General features: G+C 39.3%; 1 protein-coding gene across 3 annotated transcripts in view; it reads left to right on the top strand.

Moving 5' to 3' along the window:
* The window catches only part of RNF144A (ring finger protein 144A), a 69,563-nt gene extending 49,385 nt beyond the window's left edge, over positions 1 to 20,178 (top strand). For all 3 annotated transcript variants that reach the window (XM_076332822.1, XM_076332823.1, XM_076332824.1), the window contains 6 exons: positions 7,195 to 7,299; positions 7,510 to 7,570; positions 8,634 to 8,841; positions 10,694 to 10,841; positions 12,160 to 12,249; positions 15,365 to 20,178. In XM_076332822.1, the coding sequence (XP_076188937.1) occupies positions 7,195 to 7,299; positions 7,510 to 7,570; positions 8,634 to 8,841; positions 10,694 to 10,841; positions 12,160 to 12,249; positions 15,365 to 15,496 (744 nt within the window). In that variant the 3' untranslated portion in view covers positions 15,497 to 20,178. The remainder of the gene's footprint in view (positions 1 to 7,194; positions 7,300 to 7,509; positions 7,571 to 8,633; positions 8,842 to 10,693; positions 10,842 to 12,159; positions 12,250 to 15,364) is intronic.
* Positions 20,179 to 23,865: the final 3,687 nt, after the last annotated feature.

Genomic DNA, 23,865 nt, shown 5'->3' with positions numbered 1-23,865 from the left:
AAGTAGGATTCGGGTGATACTGAAAAGCCAGATTGTAGATCTGCCATAGAGAATTGTGCATACTGGAGCAGCAGTGCAAGAGTATTTCTAAGTTGAGCCTGTGATTAAATAAGAATAGATTTGAGCAGCATTATAGCTACTACTTTACATAAAAAGGCCATGTAGTAAGTTTGAAAGAAGCTTAAGAGTTCTCCAAGGAACCTACCATTTTTTTTCTTTCCTCTCGCATGTTTTCTTGCATGCTCTAAGCGTACCGCAGAAATTTGGCAGAAAGTAGTTTTATTTTTCTGTGAAACACTACAATTAAAAGTGTATTTGTCTTATTACCAGATGAGCATTCCTGTTGCTTTTAGAAGTATCTATTGAAATATTAAAAAAAGGTAGCATATGGCAGTTCTGTATGGCTACATAAGGAAAGACTCAGGCTCAAACCTTACTGGGTCACTCTTCCCTCTTCAGAGAATACCCCAGCTGTAGGCTGCTTATTTTAGGGGAATTTTTCCTCTTGGGATTGTTCAGCTTTGTCTAAATGGAAAATCTTTCTAGAAAGCGATGTTCTCTTCAGGGAAAAGCTCCAGTCTAAAATGAATTTGTTGTTTGGACAAAAGGGAGGGGAGCTATTATTCCAAGAGTATTAGCCTCCACCTGAGACGTGGACACCCAAATTCATCTCCCTGATTTATTTGTAGTGAGAGACATTCACTCACTCTCATGCACACTCTCTACCCCTGCCCTGGTGAGTATTGCACACTGCATCACTATTTACTATTCTAAGCCAAAGCTAAAAATGAGCACTAGATCACATTACCCGAAAGATTTACGGACAATGTGTCTACCAGTATAAATACCTATTCACCAGACTGACTGCAGAATTAGCGTAGTGGAATTAGCACAGAGCAGTGGAATAACCTTGGTATTACACTATCTTCTGGCAAGAAAAGATACTACGTTCTCAGTATTCATTTTTAAGTAACATAAAGAAAAATACCTGGTATGTAGAACATAATATTATAAAATACTATCAAAAGTAGTTGTTGCGGTAGTTTTGTTCACCTGTGTAGCCTCATCACATGAATTTTGAGCGTTGGCTTAGTGTCCTTTTAGCACAAAAACTACCCATAGACCAAACTGTAGATTTGTAGCTACAAAACACTGCTAAATAAGTGTTTCTCACTCAATATCCTTTCATATTCTTTGTATTCTTTCCTAGAATGTAAAGCCAAAAGGGATCATTACATTCATCTAGCCTGATGTCATTTGTAATGTGGGTCATAAAATACCAACCAGTGTTTCCTGACTCTTCATGTGGTTGAATGCAAGTTTATATAAACATATGTGTGTATATATATGTATGTATATTTTTAGAAGTTCATCTAATCCTGGTTTGCAGATTGTATAGAATTTGTGAGACTTCAGCAATTTAGTCTACGTGTTAATAATCATCTTACTTGGAAACATTTTCTTGTTTACTTTGAGCTTTCTTCCCAGTATTATTTTCCATTTCCCCTCTTTGCATTGAAACTTAGGCCCACTAATTTTAGAATCGGATTTTTTGGTTAAAAATAATTAAAAAAATCTCCCATGTTGAAGAAGCATGTCAGCCCTTCCTTGTGTTCCTGAAGTGCGGTGCAAAACTCTTAGTGATTGTCTGCCCAAGGTGAAGGATTATTTACCTGGTTAATATTTGTGCACAGTAGCAACTGCCTTCGTCTACCTTTAATATTCACCTTTAACAAATGTGTTGTAAAAAATTAATTCCCTTTCTTTTTTAGAACTTGGTAAATGCTAGATTTCTTTCCTTTTAGTTCTTCTTTTTTCCCTTTCGATTTTATCAGTAGTTGTTTGGGTTTTTTAAAATGTTTTACCAATATCAGCATGTGATGTTTTTGCATGTAGTGCACATTTCATTTTGGAATGGCTGTGGCCTAATGCCAGCACTAAAAATACATTTAAAGTTTTAAGAAATAAATCAAATGATACAGTGATGATATACTTGGCTCTGCAATCCTGTCGTGCTTTTTTGGCCTTTCCAAATCCACTGACTTATTTATAAAATTTCCCATATGACTTGGCACTTGCATCTGCAGCATTAGTGTAGTCAGAAGTCTGCCTTTTGACAAAATCCACCTAGCAGCTGTTAAGAAAATAATACGGGATAATCTTTTTGTCTGTCTAACTCTCAAAGAAAAGGTGACATCTTAAAAAGCCATTCCTTGTCTCCTGTGATTGTAGCAATAACATGTTCTTAAAAGTAAATTTGTTATAACTTTTCAAAAAGGTATGCTCTTCTATTTTAAAAAATGAAGACGTTCACCAAAAATATCTTCAAGTGTTTTTAATTGCATGCATTTTGTATTGTAAAATTACCTTAGGCACCAAGTGAACATATTTTTTCTGTCGAAGCAGATGGTAGATAAATGTTGCCCCATATGGAAACAATGAAAGTCAGATTCCTTCTTATGAATTATGATGGCTTTTATTTGGTTTTGGGTGTCAGGAGAAATAAGTCAAAGCACCATCATGAGAAATAGGCATAATTGTTGCTTGAATTCTCCTAAAAGAAAATTAAAAGCCAGACATTTTAATTCTTTATATTGAGACTTTGCTGTGGCCTGTGCAGGTTTGTTAAGAGTTAAATGCAGCAGAACAAAATTATGTGTTATGGTTTGGAAATGAGGCAAAAAATAACCATCCTGATTCTCATAGGGTATTTTGATCTTTATAACGTTAGGCAAAATGATGTGGAGCCCTAAAGCAACAGCACATCAATGGTCACTGAATATACCTTTCTGTGTGGCACAATCCTTGATGTACAAAGGTTAGAAGTACAACTCCTCTTGCAGAGCTTTAAATATTAGGCTATGCTTGGCAGCTTCAGAAGGGAAGTCATTCCTGTATTAGCCGCCTATCTCAGGCTGAGGCAAAAAAAAAAAAGTGTTCCTAATTTGTATAGGAAGCTGATAGTAAAACCGCTGCTGAGTTGGGCTCTCAGTTGATCCTTGTGAGAGAATGGATCTGGGCCAAAACTCCTCAAAGTGGATGTGCTCCTGACCTTTGTCACGGGGACAGCAAACAACAGGAGGATTCTTGGATTACCAGGTGAAAGAACAAGTCATCCAGACACCAGAAAGGACAACAGTGGCGTGCAGAAAGAGGACAGAGCAGGGATGCACAAGGAGTGTGCATACACAGGGAAAAATACAGGTGTAATGCTCAGGGGAGCTAACCGGTCTCTTCTGACTGATCTTACGCTGTTTGGCAGCAATTGGTGCATGCGCTGCATCTTGACCTGCAGTTTATATAACCTTATATAAAGTTTTAAATACAGTTTATATGTATGTGGTTTATATATATAGTTTATATAGTCTATATATAGATTATTTATAACACATATGTTGTGCAGTGCTTTGCTTTCCTTTGTCCATGGGAAATTACAAAAGTTATGTGGCAGTTTTCATGCGGTTCTCTGTCTAACATTCTTATATGGTAGTATATTACAATCTCCTTTTAATTTAAAAATACAGGAAGTTGTAAAATGAATGCTAAGGTATAGATCTGTATAGTTAAGGAACCCAAACAACCTTAGTAGTGTCCTAGAGTGCCATCATATAATAATTGTTCTTTTCCTCCCCAGAGTCATTTGGTATGCTGAGAGTATACATGCTGGACAGAAAACTAAGCTACTACCTGTTCACTTGTTGCAACTGCAATGTAAAATAGAGTAACTTGCCTAACGATTGTTATAAACTGACATGTTTTAGTTCTGGATTGAGAAAGGAGTAGGAGCACACACATGGTTTGTTATTGTCGCTGGACTAATGACTAAAAACTTACACACTTGGTCCTCTCTTCTTGCTGACTAGGCAGGTCTTCATTATTCCAGGTGAAGATTGTTAGAGTACAGAAGTGAAGTACAAAACTGAATGCAAAGGAAACGTTTCCTCTTATGACCTACTTAATTCAGTAAAGCGTTATTTTTTGTGAAATGCCAAGTCTTACGCTGGCTTCATCATGTCATAATATATACATAAGCAGAAATGTACAGAATAACCACCATCAGTTTTTGATAGGTTTAGAGTATCTCCAAGTGTGACTTACTTAAGTAATATTTAGTTATTTAATTACTGAAATACAATGAGGTTTTTTTTTTAAAAGAAAGAAACAAGTGGAATTTAGCAAAAGTATTGCTTCAAATAAAAGTAACTTTCCATTGACACGCGTCCATTAAAGGAAGAATAAAGATGCTCCTCAGCATATTGGTTTTATAAGGATCAATGTACAACAAGAAGGATATCTTCTGACCTTATTCCAACCTCAGCCCTTAGGTACCCAATTTCAGCTCCTGTTTTCTCTGGGAAAAATTATGTAATACAATTCATTTTGAAAGTTGTTTGGGGTGACTTACACTCACACATTTTTCGTTCATCCTATGCAGTACTTTATTGCCTTAATGGAAAGGCTATGAAGATATTTTCTTCCAGCATGGGATCAACTACGAGCTGCATAGAAAATGAGCAACAATTTATTTGTCATCTTTTTGCAATTGTTTTGTAATGAATTTTTCACAGTACATAACTGAGTACCTAATCCTACTGTGTTGTTTTGCTTGTATGCTGGTGCATTTCTAGTACTGTAGCCAGTTTAAAATTTTCTGACACAAGTGGCATATCTTGTGTCCTCTCTCAAGAGAAGCCACAGCTACCCTGTGCTTCAAATTCTCTTGCAACCTCTTTGGGTTACTCCTTCTCCACCCAAGAAATCTCTGGAGTGAGGAAGTCTTGAGTGGACAGTGTGTTTTATCCTCTGCCTAATTTACAGCGATATTTCGTGGCCTCAAGGCAGCATCTGTGTTCCCAGAAGGTGTAGCATAAGAAGTGCACTTTGGCTGGGCTCATTTTGAGGACGTAGGGGCCAGTGCCACATCAGTGGAAGGCCTTGGACACTGCTCGTGGCAGGGATGAACTGTGTCATTGCTTGGAAGATGTGAGGAAAGGGAAACAAATTGAATGGGCTTTGGCAGTGGTCCCAAACAGGTTGAGGAAGAGAATTAACCACATTAATGATTAATGATGGCAAAGTTCATTCAGCTTGAAAAGTACTTTCTGTAAGTACTAAGTGCTGACATTAAAAATGTATGCATTTGCATTTTAATCCACACTTGGCGTCTGCAAATGGAGGGGAAAGGGAAGAGCCGACAGTGTCATTATGGCAACACTAATACCTCCCTACAGCTGAAATCACAGTTTGCCAAGGCTCGCAACCTAGGACCTGGTTCTTGCAGAGCTCAGCCTGCTGTGGTTGCTGCTAGTGGTTCTCTTGAACTGCTCCACCACCCGCCCCGCAGAACTCTAAGCGAAGGCCTGGAAACCTTCTGCAAGTCAAACCAGCTAGTAAGTGAACAGTTGTCTTCATTAAATCCCTACTGATAAAGAGGAAGATGTAGGCCATAATCTATCACACATGGATTTTTTACACATGTAAAACTTTTAAAGATATCAATTATCCATTCTCTGTATTTCTTTTCCAAAAAATAGACCTGTTGTCTCTGTTTGAGTAGGAGACACAGGGAAGGCGAATCTGACAGAAATGATTTGTTGTGCTGTCAAGGTGGTGGCATGTTGCTGCCAGAAAAGCTGTGTACCAGAGCAGCAGAAATTACGTGGGCAGGAAGTGAAGTTTTTGCTGCAATCAAGCTGCGAGAGGTAAAATCTAAAATAAAATGTTAATATAGGTGATAGGGCCTCTGAAAGGAGCAGAATAGACATATCGAGAGGCAGAACAGAAAGAGAAGAGGCTGAATGAGCAGACTCAAAGTCTGAACCTTCGCAGCTATAAGCCACATACAAAGGGTTAGGCTGGAAATGTGCTCGTTGATGGGCCTGTTTGATGGCGTGGTTGGAAGGAAGAAGCGGCTTTGTGCTCTGACCCGCAGTTAGGCACGCTGGACTTGGCAAGGTCGATGCAGCCCTTTGCCTTCCCAGGCTGATGGCGAGTCAGCGGCTGCATACCTTTTGCAAGTTGTGTCTGGAAATAGTACTTGAAGTCCCCGTTTTGCCAGCTTGCTGCAGAGTGTGTAATCCTTCTTGCCTCCCACCCAGCTGTACGCTGAGCTTGTTTTGTATCTTCATTTCACTCTGCTTTTTTGGGCTAGCCTCACTCTTTATTCACATATCTGGTAACAGAAAGTTAGGGACCTACTTTCTGTAATTGTCTCCGGTTTGCCACTGCCAGCTGAGCTCACAGGTAGGGTGAGAGCACCACAGGGTGACCCATCCGCTGGAAAGCAGATCCTCATTTGCTCTTTCTGTGCAGTGTCGGGCTGGTAGAAGTTGTGCGGTATCTGCAGAGAGAAGGATCTCTCTCTCTCTGTCTGCATTGCTCCCCTTGCCTCCTCAGCAGACACCTATGCGGTAGCTCTCACCTTGATGTGGGAAGGGTGGAGGGGGGTGGTTGCTCTTCAAGAATAACAAGGTTTGGTCTTAATTTGCCCTTAGTCTAAAATATCCCCCTTTCTTCTCTGTTTTGTTCACGGTCGTGCTGTGCAATGCTGTGTTAGATGCTATGTTTTCAGTTATGACTTGGGTAAAATGCTGTGGTTGCTAGGGGAGAAAAGTATTAGTATTACCCATATTTATTATTCGGTCCCCATGGAAACTGTAGTTCTTCTGGGAGTCCTAATTATCACATATTCCCTTCCTATGGAAAAGATATATCTTTAACCATGAAGTTCAGACAGTTATTTTCTAGAAATAGAAGGCAAGATACACCACTCCCTTTTGCTCTCTGGTATGCTTGACAGATGTCTGTCTATGGGTAGTTACTGCTTACTAAGCTGTTTTGTGGTTTCCAGTCATATAAAGGTTAATCTAATTTTATCTTGGTGGTGTTTTATTATTTTTTTCCCCTCCTAGCTCCCTGTTTGATTTGTTCTTTTCCCCATTATTGTTATTTTTTAATTTGCTGCATATTTTAAATTGAGGAAGAGTTATTTGATGGGGAAATTACCTTCCTGTTTTCTATTTAAAGGTATAACCGTGGCAAAAGCTGTGAGCATGGCCCATGGTTGTAAAAGGGACACAGTAGTATCTGCTTTTTCAAAGAAGTTTGAGTTCTGATTTTTAGAGGAAAGCTGTTAAAATACTAAGTGGTTTATTCTTGGTGAGGTAGTTAACTCAGTCTTTGGCTCTCTTACAGTGCCTAAAACAGTATGTGGAACTTTTGATCAAAGAAGGTCTAGAAACAGCAATCAGCTGTCCTGATGCTGCCTGCCCAAAGCGAGGTCATCTGCAAGAAAATGAGGTACACTTTTAGTGCAAATAGTTTTTTTTTTTTTCTTTCCAGGACGTTTGAATGTGTCTTGCTCTGTATGTTACAGCTGCCATTGTTGCCAACATATGTTTTTAATAATTCTCTAAAGGACAAATATTTTGTCTCCATTTGTTGAAAATGCCTTAGATTATTGCTGTTCCTAATTGGAAATTTGTCTGTTCCTTTTCCTTCCTTCAACAGATTGAGTGCATGGTTGCATCAGAAATCATGCAAAGGTATAAGAAGCTGCAGTTTGAAAGAGGTAACACATGTAACACTACCCATTGCAAGGCTGTGGGAATGGTATCACTCCAGAGCAATCCCATAAATCAGAATCTGGCTCTGCACATGTTCATGCAGTCGCATTGTGCATTAATTGTTTGGTCATCACAAAAAACCCCAAAAAACAACCAAACAACCAAAAAACAAAAAACATTGTTTCTGTTCTTGCCTGCATGATTCCCAGAATTGCAACATTCTGGGAATAAGCTAAGGAAAGAAAATTGCTATGTATTATATTGCTCTATAACTAAGGGAGGGAGTGACTTCTATTTCGAGCTTTGCTGTTTGAGTTGACTACCAGTACTCTAGGGGCTGGGGAGGTAGACTGACCCCTTTTATGGAGCCACCATTATCTCCTGTGATGGCATCTGGTGCAGAATTACTAGGCAGTTCTGTGTGTAATGATAACATGAACCTTGTTAATTTTTATGAGGATATAAGCTGATTGGGTGCCTATGGGAATGTGGAACTGTGTGGCCATAAGGAACTTAGAGTAAGGTTTTGCTGAGGGCAGGACCCAGCCTAGAAACCACCGAACTCAGTGGTAGGTTTTTATTGACTTCAGTGGGCTTTGAAACATGAAATGACTTAGCAGTAAGCAGCCTCCAAGAAGGGCATGAAACTGTATAACAGTCTTATGCTATTGTTAATCATGTGGTTACCTTAGGGCAGAGGCCAACTTGAAATAGAGTCCTACTGGGCAAGGCACTGTAAAAACACGTTCTGATGGGTTATACCTGCATAGTATATACTCTATTTAACTTCAAGTACAACTGAAGAAAAACACATCTCATTCTCAGAACAAGTTTAGTTCAGTGAATGAAAGTGGGCAATTAATTCAAATTCGGGAAACTCACTTTAGTTTGGTGCCTGTTTGCAAAGCAGGCCAGATTTATGTTGAAGTGGGTAGCATAAATTAAAAGGCTTCTTTTGAAAATGTGTGTCGTCAGATGCCCTGCCAGTCAGCCTCTGCTGGAATAATTGTTATGGAAGGCCGGCCTTGTAACCACCTTTGAATTTTGTTCTTTTATGCCCCTTTACAGAAGTGCTTTTGGATCCGTGTCGGACTTGGTGTCCATCCTCTACTTGCCAGGCAGTTTGCCAGCTCCAGGAACCAAGCCCGCAGGACCCCCAGCTGGTCCAGTGCAAAGTCTGTGACATTGAGTTCTGCTCTGCTTGCAAATCTAATTGGCATCCAGGTCAAGGCTGTCAAGAGAACATGCCAGTCTCTTTTCTTCCAGGAGAAACAAGGTGAAGTATTGCAAAAGATCAAGTATTTAGAAACAAAACACTCAATCTTTGAAAAAACTGGAATATGAATAGTAAAGAGGCGTTTTCCTGATACTTTGTTTGAAAGCTGTTTCCTTCACTTAGTCACTCCTGTTCCTTTAATGCTGTATTCCAAAACTGGGTAGCTCTTGGCAGCCTCACTTCTTGCCACCATTCCCGGCAAAGCACAAAGGAGCTGCTTGAGCCTCTATCAGCCGCCCTTTTGCCACAGTGGGAATAATATGATATCCAGGCAGCTCATGAGCTTCCCTTCAGAGAAGATCTCATTGCTGCTGCTATTCTGGACAGCGTGAGGGTTGGTAACATCATGCCAGACAGTGATTTTTAGGATACCCTGTCAGTCATCCCAACTGCTGCACATTTGGCCAATGGTCTTAAGTTCTGCTTCAAGCTGTTTCCACTGGCATACTGCAGCCAGTGAATAAGAAAGGCCGTTGTGCCTGTGTTCTACTTAATGTTTGGGCTTTTTCAAAGATTGTATAGCAGTTCAAGGTATCATTAAAGCCCTGGCCAGCCATGGACTTAGCTATTCATAACTTGTCTTCTTTCAAGCTTTGCTGTAACAGATGGCTAGCTAGGATGCTGTCATGAATTCCTGGTCAAATATGGTAACTTTTGCACATGCTTTTTGTGTGTGCTTGACCATAACTGAAGATCACTAAACTTCATGACAAGATAAAAAACTTTATTTATTTTCCTTAGTGTTTTGGTTGCTTTTAGTTTTTATTTCATGCTTCATTTTTTACTCCCTTGAGGTTTGTTTTTTCCTTATTTTCGAGCATAATGTGCCAGTAGCAGTTGGTGCTACCATGCATTTGGAGTTTCTTATACAGTTTATGGATTCAAAGCATTTTTCTGTAATATGACTGCCCCAAGTGTGACTAACAAGTGTACGTCCCTTTATCCTGCTGTTGGGCAAATCGGTCAATCAGTCAAGGGTCAGTCCTGTTCTCCGGCAAACTGCTGATTCCCCATCAGTCGTTCTTGTATCTCCCACTGGCAGTGGCTGCAGGAAGTGTCATTTGTTAAGGTACATTTAGTTGTTGGTGTGCATAAAGCCTGCATATGGTAGAAAGCCTCTTGAGGGAAATAACTGTTCTTCTAGTGTTTCCACATTCCTCTGTGTTGTGCCCACTATATAAGGGGACATCCTATGGTTTTGCACAGTGATGCAAGACAGGAGAGGCGGTGCTGACCCTAACTCATGAACCATGGCTCGTTAGGACAGTGTTAGAGACAGAGAGATCAACTCTGAAAGAACGGCATGCCCCAGAAACCTCGTGGTTCCTGATTTGGAAGGAAATTCCTAGGGAGGATCCTCAAGGAGGGCAGAGACAAGCAATCTCTCCCTGGTGCCCCAGTCCAAAGGAATGTGGTCTGGGCTTGTTGTGCCATCAATGCCATCAATGCTTCCTCTTCTTTTCTGAGAAAGAAGAAAGGAGGAAAAAGGAAAATGATCTAGAAATACAAAGCAGTTAGTTGTGAACTAATTGCTGCTCATCTGATATATTCCAGGATAAAACTGTATAATATCTATTAGTATCACTAGATAACAAAAACAGTTGGTAGAGAAAATGTCCTGACTCTTACGTAGGCACTGTAGTCATTAAACACTTTTTTCTAGACATATGTTTCAAAAATAGAGTATAGCCAAAATATCTGAATAACAAAACTCAGTTAAATACTTGGATCTCTACTAATTTATCTTTCTTTTTTTTTAAGTTAAAAAGTAGGCTTACCTTCTTAGCACGTCTTAGTTGTTTTCTCTTCTTTATGGCCACACATCTTATTAATTCCTCACTCTCTCCCACAGTTCAGTTTTTAAAATGGAAGAAGATGATGCTCCAATCAAACGCTGTCCAAAGTGTAAAGTTTACATTGAACGAGATGAAGGCTGTGCCCAAATGATGTGTAAGAACTGCAAACACGCCTTTTGCTGGTACTGTCTGGAATCTCTTGATGTGAGTACATGCCATGCGCTCTGATTCTCAGAAGCTTAGAAGTTCATTGCTTTGCCATCCAGCTGTCTCATTAATCAATTAAATAGTAGCTCACTAACTTCTGCCCAACTTGGTGGACTGTGACCCACCAGAGCTGATGCTGGTAATTTGGTAGGATTTGCATGCTCTGTTTTACTTGTCTGACCTTTGTGATCTTAGCATTTTGTCTAAGTGAGTCAGGAAATAATCATTATAAAGTAAAATTTTACAAAAACGTTTGCAATCTTTACATGGTAACTAACATGGGTTTGTTTGGGGTTTTTTCGGGGGTATTTTTAGTAATACTTCATTTAGTGCTGACTTTTCAGCATTCACCTTCTTGAAGGAGTTACAGGATGAGTATAGCAATGTTCTCAGTCTGTGGAAGTTTATCAGACAAATTTTAGTTTCGGTGTGTCACCATGCAGGAGCCTAGCAGTCAGATTTGTTTCCCATTCATTGTATTCTGTGGGACAAGAAATAGATCTGACATATGAAAAAGAATACAATGTTCTCCTAACACCAGGAATTTGTCAGTCTATAAGCTGCTGCTGTCATATGTTTATGTTTTTTTAAAATCAGCCTGTTACCGTGCCCGAGGATCAGAGTATATACAATATACAACATCTGTTTCCATGTCATCTGTTTTATTTTATAGCATCGTTAACAATAGCTAAGGAAATGTTTTAGGTTCCTGAAAGCTACTCTGACTATTCAAATCCTGTGGTTGTCCCATTTGAATGCTTTACTGACAGTCCTTAAGTCACAGGCTTCTTGTGTGCTCAGTTAAAAAACAGTGTTCCCTTGGTACTAGACCTGCTATCTTGGCTGGTTTGCCAAAGGATGGCAGGACAGATAGGGACATTTCTCAAAAATCTATATTGTCCTTTTATTCTTTAACTAATGAAAGGAACCAAGTTTGGGAAGTCTGCAGTACAAGTATTCGTTTTCCTTTGTGCTTTGTGCTTTCTGGTTTTCTGCAATGGGCAGCTTATCTTCTTGGATCCTCTTGCTAAACTCCACACTAGCATTTAAATATGCAGGTTGAGAGCCTTTGGGAGAAGAATTCATTATAGATATGTAACACTTGCTAAACAAACCTGTTTGTGAAGACACTTAACTGTAAACAAAGCACTTTAGAAAAGTTGGACCTGGCCATATCCACCTCACCAAGTTTTTATCTTCCTGTACAATTCCTGGTTATAAGTTCTCAGGAAATAGTATTTTATAACTTGAAGAACAGTTTGTACTTCTGTGTGTATATATATGTATGTATACCTTTTCATTTAATATTTTGTAGGATGATTTTCTCCTTATACATTACGACAAAGGACCTTGTCGAAATAAGCTGGGACACTCCAGGGCATCTGTTATCTGGCACAGAACACAGGTAAAGCTCAGATCTTTAAAAGCTCTGTACAGGTCTACTGCTGTCATAGTGCCTTCCTTTGCCTTACTCATTTTAACACCTTCAGGTAAAATTCTGTGCCAAATGGTAACTAATTTTCATAGCAGATTTAAAGAGGGCAGTAGCTTGGAGAGGAACAGGTGGCTCTCCCAGAGAGGACACTCCTTGGCAGAAAACCACTGAGAACTAGGGAGGGTGTGTTTGCAGAGCCAGTTAAATGACAAGATACGTTCTCAGTAAACAAGAAGGACAAACTAGATTGCATCCATCCATACTATTAACAGGGAAGCTCATCCTGCAAGGGATCTTTAGCTCCAGATCCAGAACTGGAAAGGAATTAGCCTGAGTATGCTCAGTATCTTGCTATGGACTCCAGTTGACTCATTCGTGTAGGCTGGATAGAAGGTAACCCAGTGAGTTTATCAGTATTTCCAAACACAGATTCAAACTGACAATTACAAAGAGTGTGGGGATACCTCTTGTAGCCCAGATCCAGTCTTGCTGGACCCAGCATGAATGCTGGTAATGGAAGAGCTCTCTGCACTACTTCGATGCATACAAAATAAATGCCAATGTGTGACTTAGTCCAATCTACTGCCTTTACAGTCACTTCAGAGATACAGGGACATCTGGGTATCTGAGTCATCTCTTCCTACATTAACTGTGTGCCAGTAAATATCTACCTTAGCTTGAGATGAAGTGCTTTTTGTGAAGTACAGATTTCTTTCCATTTGAGCATAAACCCCAAGTCTAGAGAATAAACCCCAAGTCTGGACAAACAAGCTAAACTGAAATAAAAGGAGAAGGATTGCACCCCTCTTCCTCCACATGCACCCCTGGGTGCCTGAGCTATGGGCTGGGTTTTGCTTGGCTTAGCCAATGTTATCTTAGGAAATGTGTGGGTACATCAGCTTTCTTGATATACCTGTAATATGAGGTGATTAATCTGATAATTGGTATCTGTTCTTAGCCACAGCAGTTAGCGCAAATACGTTTGTTAGACAGTATGTTTGATGTTCTGGTCATTGTTGAGAAAGAAAGTGATAATTCTCCACCAGTCAGGATATAATTCTGCTAAACCCACTAAAGCCAAATCAACATTGCAATCGTTTCCTTATGTTAAGTTCCTTTCAGTATTTATCCAAGGCAAATTGAGGTGAGCCTTTGGTTTGTTGTTTGTGGATTTAAAAAAAATATTTGTTTTGGCCAGAGGGAATGGCTTGATGCTGAGTAGGGCAGCAACTTCTTCAGAAGCAACAGGACCAAGTAGAAAATGAGTAAGTAATACTCAGCAGGCAGTTTTGTTTAAAAAACAAACGACAAACAAACAAACAAAAAAACACAAAAAAAAACCCCCAAAACAAAACAACAAAAAAACCCAAACAAAATGAAACTTAATGAATTCTTTGATGGCATATTGAGGCTGAAAGGAAGGTGTAAATAGGTATCTCATAAAAATTACTGGTAGTCAATCCAGTCCACTGAATTGGTAACTTCCAGCTTGGCTCTGTCTGACCAGTGCGCTCTTAGCCTGGGCTGCAAATAGTTAGGCAAGGGCGTGCTGTCTCCAAAGAGCAGTATGGCAATAATTGCAGCTCACGGTTTTGTTAAAGGAGATGAGAATTTAGCTTTGGTTTATGTCTGTAGTAAATAAATGCAAAGATTAGTAAATGGAAGTTGCATCACATTGTCAACACCTCCAAAAAAAGAATGAGTAATGAAACGTGCACACCTCTGAAGCTGAAAAAGAAATTGCTCTTGGCAAGAAATAAAATTGTTAGGGCAGGGAAGTTTTGAGCTCCTTATCCCTGGACAGCCAAAATCCAAGATTGAAAGAATTTGGCATAGTAGGAAGCAGTCTGAGGGTGGTGACTGCTGTCCCACAGCGCCATCTCCCGCAACCAGCCTTTCCTCTCAGCCCTTCTTCTGAAGATCTCTGGGTAGTGGAATTGCAGAAAGAAGTACATAGTAATCAGAACGAGAAATTGTCCGTGGCCAACAAAAGTGCTAGTAAATCATCCCATCTATACAATGGCTAATTAAATATTTTCCAGCTAATTGAAGTGGCTTATCTAGCCCTGGCTAGAAGAATTCTTAATGAGTACTACACTCATTTCTTTTTGCCTTCTGTTGTGAGGTTTTGCTAGCAGATTAGCATTCCACTCCTGCCTTCATTATTCAAAATTATTCACAGACACTCTCATATGAATAAAACTAAATCATTTTCTCAAATAATTTGCGGGCATATTGTTGCAGCATTACTCTTAGAGTTGCCTATGGCAAATGGGAAACTTCCTTAGGCAATGAACCTCAACTTGAATGTTCTTTTAATAATTTTCCAAATCTAAACTCTGTAGAAACTAATAGAGCTTGGCACACTGACAGGATGGCTAGGTCTGTGGTCCTCTGCCCATGCTGGGAAGAGGGTGATCAATAAATGTCGATGAAAAAAATGCTTTTAGATAGAATTAGGTCATGTCCCCTGAAGCAGCAGGATGAGCTCAGGTCTGACTACAAAAAGCCATTTGGCATATGCAAAGGCCTCCTATAGTCTATAGTGTTTGTAATCTGCGGCTGAGATTCCCAAGCTTGTGTTCCTGCTGGTGGGAAGTTTGTGGGAGTCTTCCCAGATTCTCCGTGAACAACACCAGAACTTTGATTCTTTTTGGAGCTTTCTCCAGCAAAAAGGGGAGCACCTGAAAATGGGAGTCTCTAACTCTCTTGTAGTCTTGATCTTGATATTTAACACTTAGGTTTGATCAAGAAAAAAGTATCTAATCAGTTGCTTCATTAGTTCTTTGAGATACAGCAAAACTCAAAAAGGCAAATAACCATTTGCATCACTTTGTGTGATGGAAGTGATTTGCGTGGCACGGTTCTGACTGGAGCAATGAAACATGAACATTAGCTCTCTGATTTCACTCACGTTTACTGATAGCAGGAGCTGAGTGTAGTGTACACTTAGGTGGAAGACCTGGCTCTGGTAAGGTCAATGGCATTTGTTGCGATCCTTTTGAAGGACACCGATGATGCACTGGTGTCAGCAGAATCTAGACAATTGTTATCCCTAATGCAATGCTATTCCTTTCTCTTGCAGGTGGTAGGAATTTTCGCAGGATTTGGTCTTCTACTTTTGGTGGCCTCCCCTTTCCTTCTACTTGCTACACCATTTGTTCTGTGCTGCAAGTGCAAATGTAATAAAGGAGATGATGATCCTCTACCTACCTAGACTGAGAGGAGATTGGACTCATCACAACATATGTTTTGATTTTATTGTTGCTGTTGATGTTTCCCTCTTGCACTTACATTGCTGTAGCCTTACTTGCCCCATTCTGCTTTTCATTGACACACAGTCTTGGTTCCAGGAACTGTTGTTACTACTGTTGCATAGATCAATTGATAATATTCAAGGAGGGTAATGGAACGCAAGTTTGGTGCTAAAGGGAGACCATGGACCCAGGTAGCTGTCTGAAATGAAGAGGTGATACTGCTAAAAATAATGCAAAAAGTTTCTGATGCCCTGCTGGTGGACTGGGAACCGTGCTGTATGACCTGAGCAAAACAAGCTAAAAATGCATACAAATGTAAACTTTCTGCATATCCGTTCGCTTCAAAATTTGGTGTCTTACTCCTGTATATATTTAAGTTGCCTATCATTTAAATCAGATAGTCAACTTAGTGTGACTTTACCATGTTTATTACACATCTGGTTTTGTTAAAGCCATCACAATATCCTTTTTAGTACCTGTTTTTCCAAGTATAACAAAACCAATAAGGTGCATATAGGCCATCCTATGCCTTTCTTGAAATTTGGGGAGGGTTAGAAGGACAAAGTTGGTCCTGTTGCCTTCCAGGAATTTTTTGAAGTCTTATAAGAAATTTGTTTGATTGAAAGCTACATTTTAAAAATTAATTGATGAAGCTGTAAGGTTGAGTGGTGACACAAACCTGCCATATAATCAAGGTTCTTTTAAAAATGCGTTATGATATTGATTACCGCTGGACCACTAGTGTTTTTCTGAATTGTTATTTTTTGCTGTTGTTTAGGGTTCTGCTACACTTACAGGGCTACATAACTTCTAATCCAGGTATCTTAATCTTTTTATATATAGAGAGATATATAAATAATCCTATTTAAACCAAATGTGTAAATAGCTGTGCTATTGAAATATTTTGGAAGTTCAAGATAGCTTGCTTCTGTCTTTAGGGCAATTATTAAAAAATACAGGACTAACTTTACTATTTAGCAGACTCTTGGGTTATCAATGAATCTTTCCTTTTAAGTATAAAAATACATCCGGGTTATCCCTGTAGTTAATAATAAAAATGCCTGGGATATTTGTGGAAGTTGTACTTTACATTTAAACTACTTAGCCCATTTTCAGAGTTAATATCGTATGATATATGGTGTATGCTGTTAATAACAATGCTGTGACGAAACAAGTTTTCATTTGAAAAATAATCACTTGACTTGATTTGATAGTTTTGCGGAATTCACAGTGATGTTTTTCCAGGGTAGTAAAGCGTGCTAATCAACTTACTATTAATCATTGTAGTTTCTCTTTAGAAATATTTTGTTGAAAAGCATTTTGCTCTGATTTTAAAGCCTACAAGAATTTGACTAATAACTTCTTACCATGAAATATGAAGCATCTGAAACAATGTGTATGTCTGTGAGTAGTACTGAAGGAAAACATTCTTTTGAATGGCTTGTGGACTGAAGTTTGACTGCGGTTTTTTCATCATCATTTATTTCTGTGCATTATCAATGTACTGAGATGGATGAATATGTTGAAGCCAGGATAACTTTGCACTGAAAATGTATTAAAACTCTTAAATGCAACTGCTTCTGGCTGCTGTCACAGGCTGGGCATATGTTTTCATAGCTCAAGCATAAGGAAATGACTCCTTTCTCTATTATCTTTCATTTTATACTGTCTATCTGTTAAATAAAAAGACTGTAGGGTACAATTTTGAAAAGGGCCACTGTCTTTTTATAAAACTACTCTTGAATTTCTTCTCCTCCCCCTTCTTCCAAGTTTAATGGTATCCAAATTCAAACTGTATCTAACCACAGATTTTAGCTCCGGGAGCTGGAGGTTATCTGCAATTCACTTATTTGGCTTGATTTTAATGAGTTCAGCCATTATAACGTGAAGAAAAAGGATAGCTGGTTTCCAGCAAGTCTGAACTCCTTGTGATTTCTTCAGATTGTTTATGGCAATGCAGAGTTCAGATCTTTACTCTCAATACCTGGTTTTGTTATCACAGTATTTTTAGTATTTTAGCTATCTTTGTTATTAAAAATTGCTTAGTTGTTCAAAAATATCTGTAGGGAAGTTTGGATAGTGCGTTCGATCACTGTTTGCCAGCCCCCAAGGGGTGTGTGGAGCACTGCAGAGTTCAGCGGGCAGTGAGGCGGTTATCTCACTCCGGCTCTGGCAGCAGCTCAGTCCATCTCCCCAGAGGTACCCTAAACCGAGCACCTGGCTTGTCCTGAGTCATAGCTTCAGTGTGCAGAAGCAATGGAAACCCTTCTGCAAAGGACAGCTTCCTGCAGGTAAGCTTAAACTATGACCTTTCATCCTTGGCCCTGTAATCCTATTTAACTGGAGAAAAAAAAACTGGACAAAAGGACGTAAAGATTTCAGGAGTTGTTAATTTTCTAATTGGGAGCACTAAGGGATTTTGCTGTACGTGGCAGTGGTTTTATTGACCAATTCTACTACTGGGATGATAATAAACAGCAGAGGTGCAGTGGCCTGTTAACAGTACTGGAGTGTCCTGGTACGAGGTTTATTTTCTCTGTGCCTTTCTCACAGACGGCCTTTATGTGGCAATATAGCGAAACTTGAGTTTTCCACAGTACTGTGTGGCCAGTTAATAATCAATGTCAAAATTAATGCATTTCCAGATTTCAAAAAAAAGGAAAGAAAAAGAAGTCCTTTACAAATACAGACATTTTCAAATGATAGTTTATAATTGATGCTCACAGGTAACATCATATATAATCAGAAAACTGTGTACTTCTATCAGTATATCTCTGTTTCCGATCTCAACATACTTGAATTGCTGCTGGAGATTTTTATGACATATCTCTTGTTTCACATCCTGGCTCTTGGAATAGACTATATGCCTACATATTTTTACCAAATACCTAATCCTTTCAGGTTTGCTAAATGTCATGCCATCTGTATTCTTCTCGGGGATTGTTTTGGTTTTGTTTTCTTTATTTTTTTTTAATGCTGTTTTGTTTCCAAAGTAGCAACTTCTGGCAGTGATGTATTGAGTTTGGGGCGGGTTTATGTTACAGCTTATGTTGATAGTGTGACATTTAATACCGTGAAATTGAATTGTAAACACATTATTTTAAACTCTGACATTTAAACCCCCTGCCATGGAAAAGCGAATGTTTGTGTCTGCTGTTTTTCAGATGAAATTCTGTTACAACAGCTTTGGCTTTTTAGATTTTTCACCAGAAAAATAAGATTCACTGCATGATTTCTGTTGCATTTTTATGGTTATGCTATATTTAGGTTTTTTGCATTGTCTTAAATGCTGTTTTTAATGGAGTTTGTAACAGTACATCATTTGCATGTTCTGTTGGGGTAAAATGGTGTCCTGCCTAGCGAGCATGGGACTGAGTGCGGAGTGCAGACTCCAGAGGCTTTGCATCTCCCTAGACTTGCCATTCATTAGTTGGGCTGAAATCAGTCCTGAGAGAGATGAGTAGCATAGCCTGCACCAACTTCAATGACAGTAGCATTGAGTTTTCCCCACGTGACATCGGACAAGTCACTTATCTCCTCGTATCTCAATTTAACCATCTTTTAAATGGATGGACCAATGTTTACCTACCTCACAGGAGGGCTGTGAGGGTAAATTCATTGGTTTTGAAGCTCTTCAAAATTCTGTGATGAAAGATTACATATAAATGCATACTGTAGTTTTATGTTAATATTTCAATTTTATTCATGTTGGCATTCATCCTGAAACCTCCTACTACTGACTTTAGCATGCCAAGAACTTGGGATGCTTTCCCCCACATACCAAGCAGCATGATCTTTCCTCAAATACTCCGGCTTATGAATTAGGCAAAATCCCAAATAAGAGCTGACTGGATCAACTCTCAGATTACAGTTGGTCTCCTGACATGCAGGAAGCACAATCAAAATTAGTGAAAAGCTCTCTTGTTTGTGGAGCTGACAGGATAAAATATTCATAGATCAGAAAAAGATGAAGTGCTTTTGATTTAAAATTGTTATGGGCAGGAAACTAAAAATGAAGTTTTGTGTATTTCATCTGTAGGTCTTCTACTGTATAGGAATAAATATATTTAATACAGGCCGTTCTCATCCCAGTGAGGTGCAGCATGCATAAAGCTTTGTGCAGGTTTGCTTTTTTAAAACCAAAGTTTGTACATTTCACATACATAATCTAAAATCTGAGGAAAACAGAATACAGTTTTTGATGACAGTGATATTAAAGACATCAAAAAAGCCTGCATCAGTGCTTAATTGCTAATGCACTTACACTAAGTAAGGCATGCTGTTTGTGTTTAGAGCCCTGTGGTCTTCATTATTGCTTTGATTTATCTCTCTCTTTTATAAGAATTCCAGGAACATTAGGTACAGGTACGTGGTACATAACTGAACCTTTCTTGATCATTTTATCATGGATGTATTTTAAACTTGTATAGGGATAAGCGTGAATGAGTCATGCATATGTACAAATAATGTATTTGACCAGTGTAAAAATAGTTCTGTTGATGTATTTGAAATGTAAGTACATTTTGTGCCACTAACACTGTGATGTATAAAAGAGCTGTTGAATGCCTTTTAATGTTGTGTTTTGTACTTTGAATCATATTGAAGAGTTTAATTTGTAATTTCAATAGATATTTTAAATGAATGTGTCTCCTGTGATTCTTCATAATGACTTCAGTGCTATACATTCACTAAAGAAAAGTGCTTTTGTTATGGTAGGACTTGCTGTGCTTATCTGCCTCTCCATCCTTCAGAGCAAGCACAGCCTGTGGCCTGGAGACCTGCTGCCTCACTTCTGGGCATAACTGCAGTTTCTGACTCATCACCTCGCAGCTTAGCCAAAAGACTGAATCTGGTTATTTGTAGAGCTAATTTGACCCACAGCTGGGGCTTTGGTCCAGCTTAAGTTGCAGTCGTTGGTGTACGCTCTAGCTGGGTGAACGTGCTGCTCCAAGGATTGCTCTAAGATGCGTGTATATTCTTGCACCGCAGATTTAGGTCTGGTGGAGGTAGCTGTAACAGATCTGTCCACTGTGAGTAGCTTGTATTCCCCTCGGTTTGGTGTTGTGGAGGTGAAACTTCTAAAGGCAAAGCCCAATCTCCTGTACAACAGAGCATACTTAACTCTCTTTGACAGTGGGAATTGGCTTTCATGTTCTTGACTCTATCAACAGGCACTTTGCATTTTGCCTGAACTGCAGTTGAGGATGCATTCTTTCCTTCAGTCCCCATAGTTTCTTTCTCACTTGTTAGAATACAATTTGTCTATATCCATAAAAAAAGCACAGGCACAATTTCTTCAAAAAAATGTTGTGCATAACTAATATGCATGTATGTGCTTTATACCTGACAATTCAAGATAAATCAAGGCCACATAATAGCTGCTACTCAGTCATTCCTTTCTTTCATTTTCAGGGAGCATAATGATTTTTCTCCATAAGGGAAAGATCAGTTTAGATATTTTGTTCAATTAATTGGGTAGAAAATAGTCTATACACGCCACAAGGGGTTTTGACCTATTCTAGGAGCAGGTATTATTAACAAAGCAACGTTTCTACTTTCTTCCTCTGCTCCCACAGTCAGTTGCTTCCAATTAGGGTATGTTTTGCTTCGCAGATTTCTTTTAGAGAGAAGGGTTTTTCTCAGTCACGTGCAATTATCTTGTAGTTTAGTAACATTTAGCTCCTGGGCATTTCCTCAGTCTCTCTGCCAGGTTCAGCTTACCTTGCCGTAGAAAGATTTTCTTACCCAATGCCTTCAGCTGTGTGACTGGGTTTCTGCACAACGGGTCTGTAATCAGAGAATCAAGCACTGCAGAAACTCTAAGTGGGGTAACGGACTTCAGGGTCTCAACTATCTAAAATTTAGGGTGTATAGGTTGAATTCTTAACTGGCAAACTTCTAGCCCATGTATGTTCTAGTAAACAGAGAGTGTCCAGGATCATTCAGTCACCAGAGGTGACCCACATCCATAGTCATAAGTTCTGTCAGGAGTGGCCCCGGCCCCAGAGAACTCCTGAACTGTACCTGGGCACTGGGTGGGAGAGTTCAGGTCAAAATCATGCCGGTAACTGTCCTCTAAGAACTGAACGATTGAGACAATTGAATCCCACAGCACAAAAACATAATGCTAGTTCTAGCATTCTACTAGTTTTAATGGTACTAGTAGAGATGTGACTGTAGGCATTGAATTATGTACACACACATGTATGGGGGTAGTGCTAGAGATTGCCACTGCCAACCTGCAAGCACAGTGCATCCTTTTTTTTTTTTTTTTTTTTTTTTTCTGTATTGGAGATCATCTAGGATGTTTCTCATAGGGGATTTCGTGCTGTGGGTACTTGCCCATTAGCAGTGCAGCAAGAAGGGAGGAAAGACTATTTTGGACAAGGAAACCTTTGCTGCCCAGACTCCGCACTCTGGGAACCAAGATTCAGCGTTCGTTCACTTCAGTATGAGGTTTGTCTTAACATTCAGGTGTCTGGCCTTAACTGATGGCAGTCAGTGCAAAGACACATCTGTGTTTTTGGGACACTTCCCATCCTATGCTGCTTACTAAGATAGTTGTCTAGGCAGTTAGTCTCAAGGTGCTTCTCAGCTGTGGTTTTTTTTCCCACCCACTTTGATGACAAAAGAAGCCTAGGCAACTGCCTTTGTACAGGCACATAACTTTTAAATGGCTAAAACTGAGTGAAACAGTCGTAGAGTGCCTTATCACAAGTACTGCTTTCAGATACCAGGGCAGAACTTGGTGGTGCAAATTAGAACCAGGTTACTCTGCTCCCATGCGGTGTTTCCATATGAATGCGTGTGTGTGTGATGACTATAACTTAACACATATGTGGCACATATACAGAATGTTTAGATGCTGTAAATCATGCAAACCAGCTCACACATGCAAGCAATGGAAATGCACTTGAAAGGCTGAATAGTCCACTTCTTTTGTGGTGCGTGCACAGGAGAGAACAATGTCAAGCTGTATGTGCTAACTGGTAATTTATTCCTGGTGTTCCTTGGTCACTTTTCAAGCCAAAAATGAAATGAACACTAGTCAGTATATAAATGCTAAATTTAAACCTAGGTCCCAAAGAAGAGAGCCCCTGGGAGTAAATTAGGTGTCCTATCTCTGCCATTTTCTAAAATCTGAATGTAAATATGTGTGTCTAGCTGATGTGTGATACTTTATTTTTATGCGCAGCAGGTCCTTAAATGTCAAATGTGGCTTCTAGTCAGTGTAGCTTATATATGTCTACAGGAAGAAGAAATTCTGCTGCGTAATTTTGTAGAGCCAGAAATCTGATCCTGGAGCAATGCAGATTGCCCATATTAAATAGACCGCTAAAGGTTCTGGGATATTTTTTGTAGCTTTATATGGAAGAAAGTGTATTAGGAATAGAATTAAATCACTTCCTCCTTCAAAACATTGCCTTTTTTTTTCCCAAGTAGCTGGAAAAGTAAAAACAAACGTCTATAAGCTTGAGTAAGTGGTACTCCATGTATGCTATGAATTGAATGCTCAGAGCCCATTAACATGGATTAGTCTTTCCATTACTTTCTGGTGAGTTTGGATTTTCATTTTAGGTGAGCAACAAGCTCATCTTGCTGTGTAAGAGTACCTGCGACAGAGAACTGTTTTTCTGACAGCCAATGATTTGCTTCAATTGTCATTATCTGTTTTGTGACAGAATCCGAGACTGATTTTGCTGTGGACTATAAGAGGAAAAAGTTGTATATCGTTAAAGGAGAGTGAACATAACACACTAATTTAGCAGGTTCTGTAGGCCTGACCTGCTCGTACCAGTCCAAATTAAAGTCTGTGGGCTCAGCCATTCCTGAGATTTTACACTGCTGTAGATTATTCTTGAGAATGATTACAAACAAGCACACATTTTATTTTTTCTCTTTGCTCCCTTGAGATGATGTTTTGGGTTTTGGTGGGTGGCAGAAATTCTTGAACTTCCTCAAAATCCTGAGGTCTCATTATATTTTGAGAATGACACTGTCATTTTGTAGGATTACCCACAGGAGAAATGCATGAGATATTGTGCAAAATTTCATTTTAAAATTGCCTTGGCAGATGAGCATAATGCAGCATTTCTTTCTTTATATTCATGCCTCAGTAATTATTAGTGTACTCATTTTGTTGAAGTCTCATTAACTTCTATGATGAGTATAGGTCGAGTGAGGGATACCTGAGTTGGAATATGGATAAACTTTTCTTGATGCATTAGAAAAGCACGCAGAAAGGGTATTTTAAGCCCTTGTGGTAAGCGGTGCTGCTGTGAGCCAGCAGGGTGCAGTCTCTGAACACCATTGCAGACAATAAGGACTG

Source organism: Aptenodytes patagonicus, chromosome 3, assembly GCF_965638725.1.
Source record: "Aptenodytes patagonicus chromosome 3, bAptPat1.pri.cur, whole genome shotgun sequence".
Taxonomy (NCBI): Eukaryota; Metazoa; Chordata; class Aves; order Sphenisciformes; family Spheniscidae; genus Aptenodytes; species Aptenodytes patagonicus.
The sequence above is the reverse complement of the archived record's forward strand: the minus strand, read 5'-3'. Positions and strand labels throughout refer to the sequence as shown.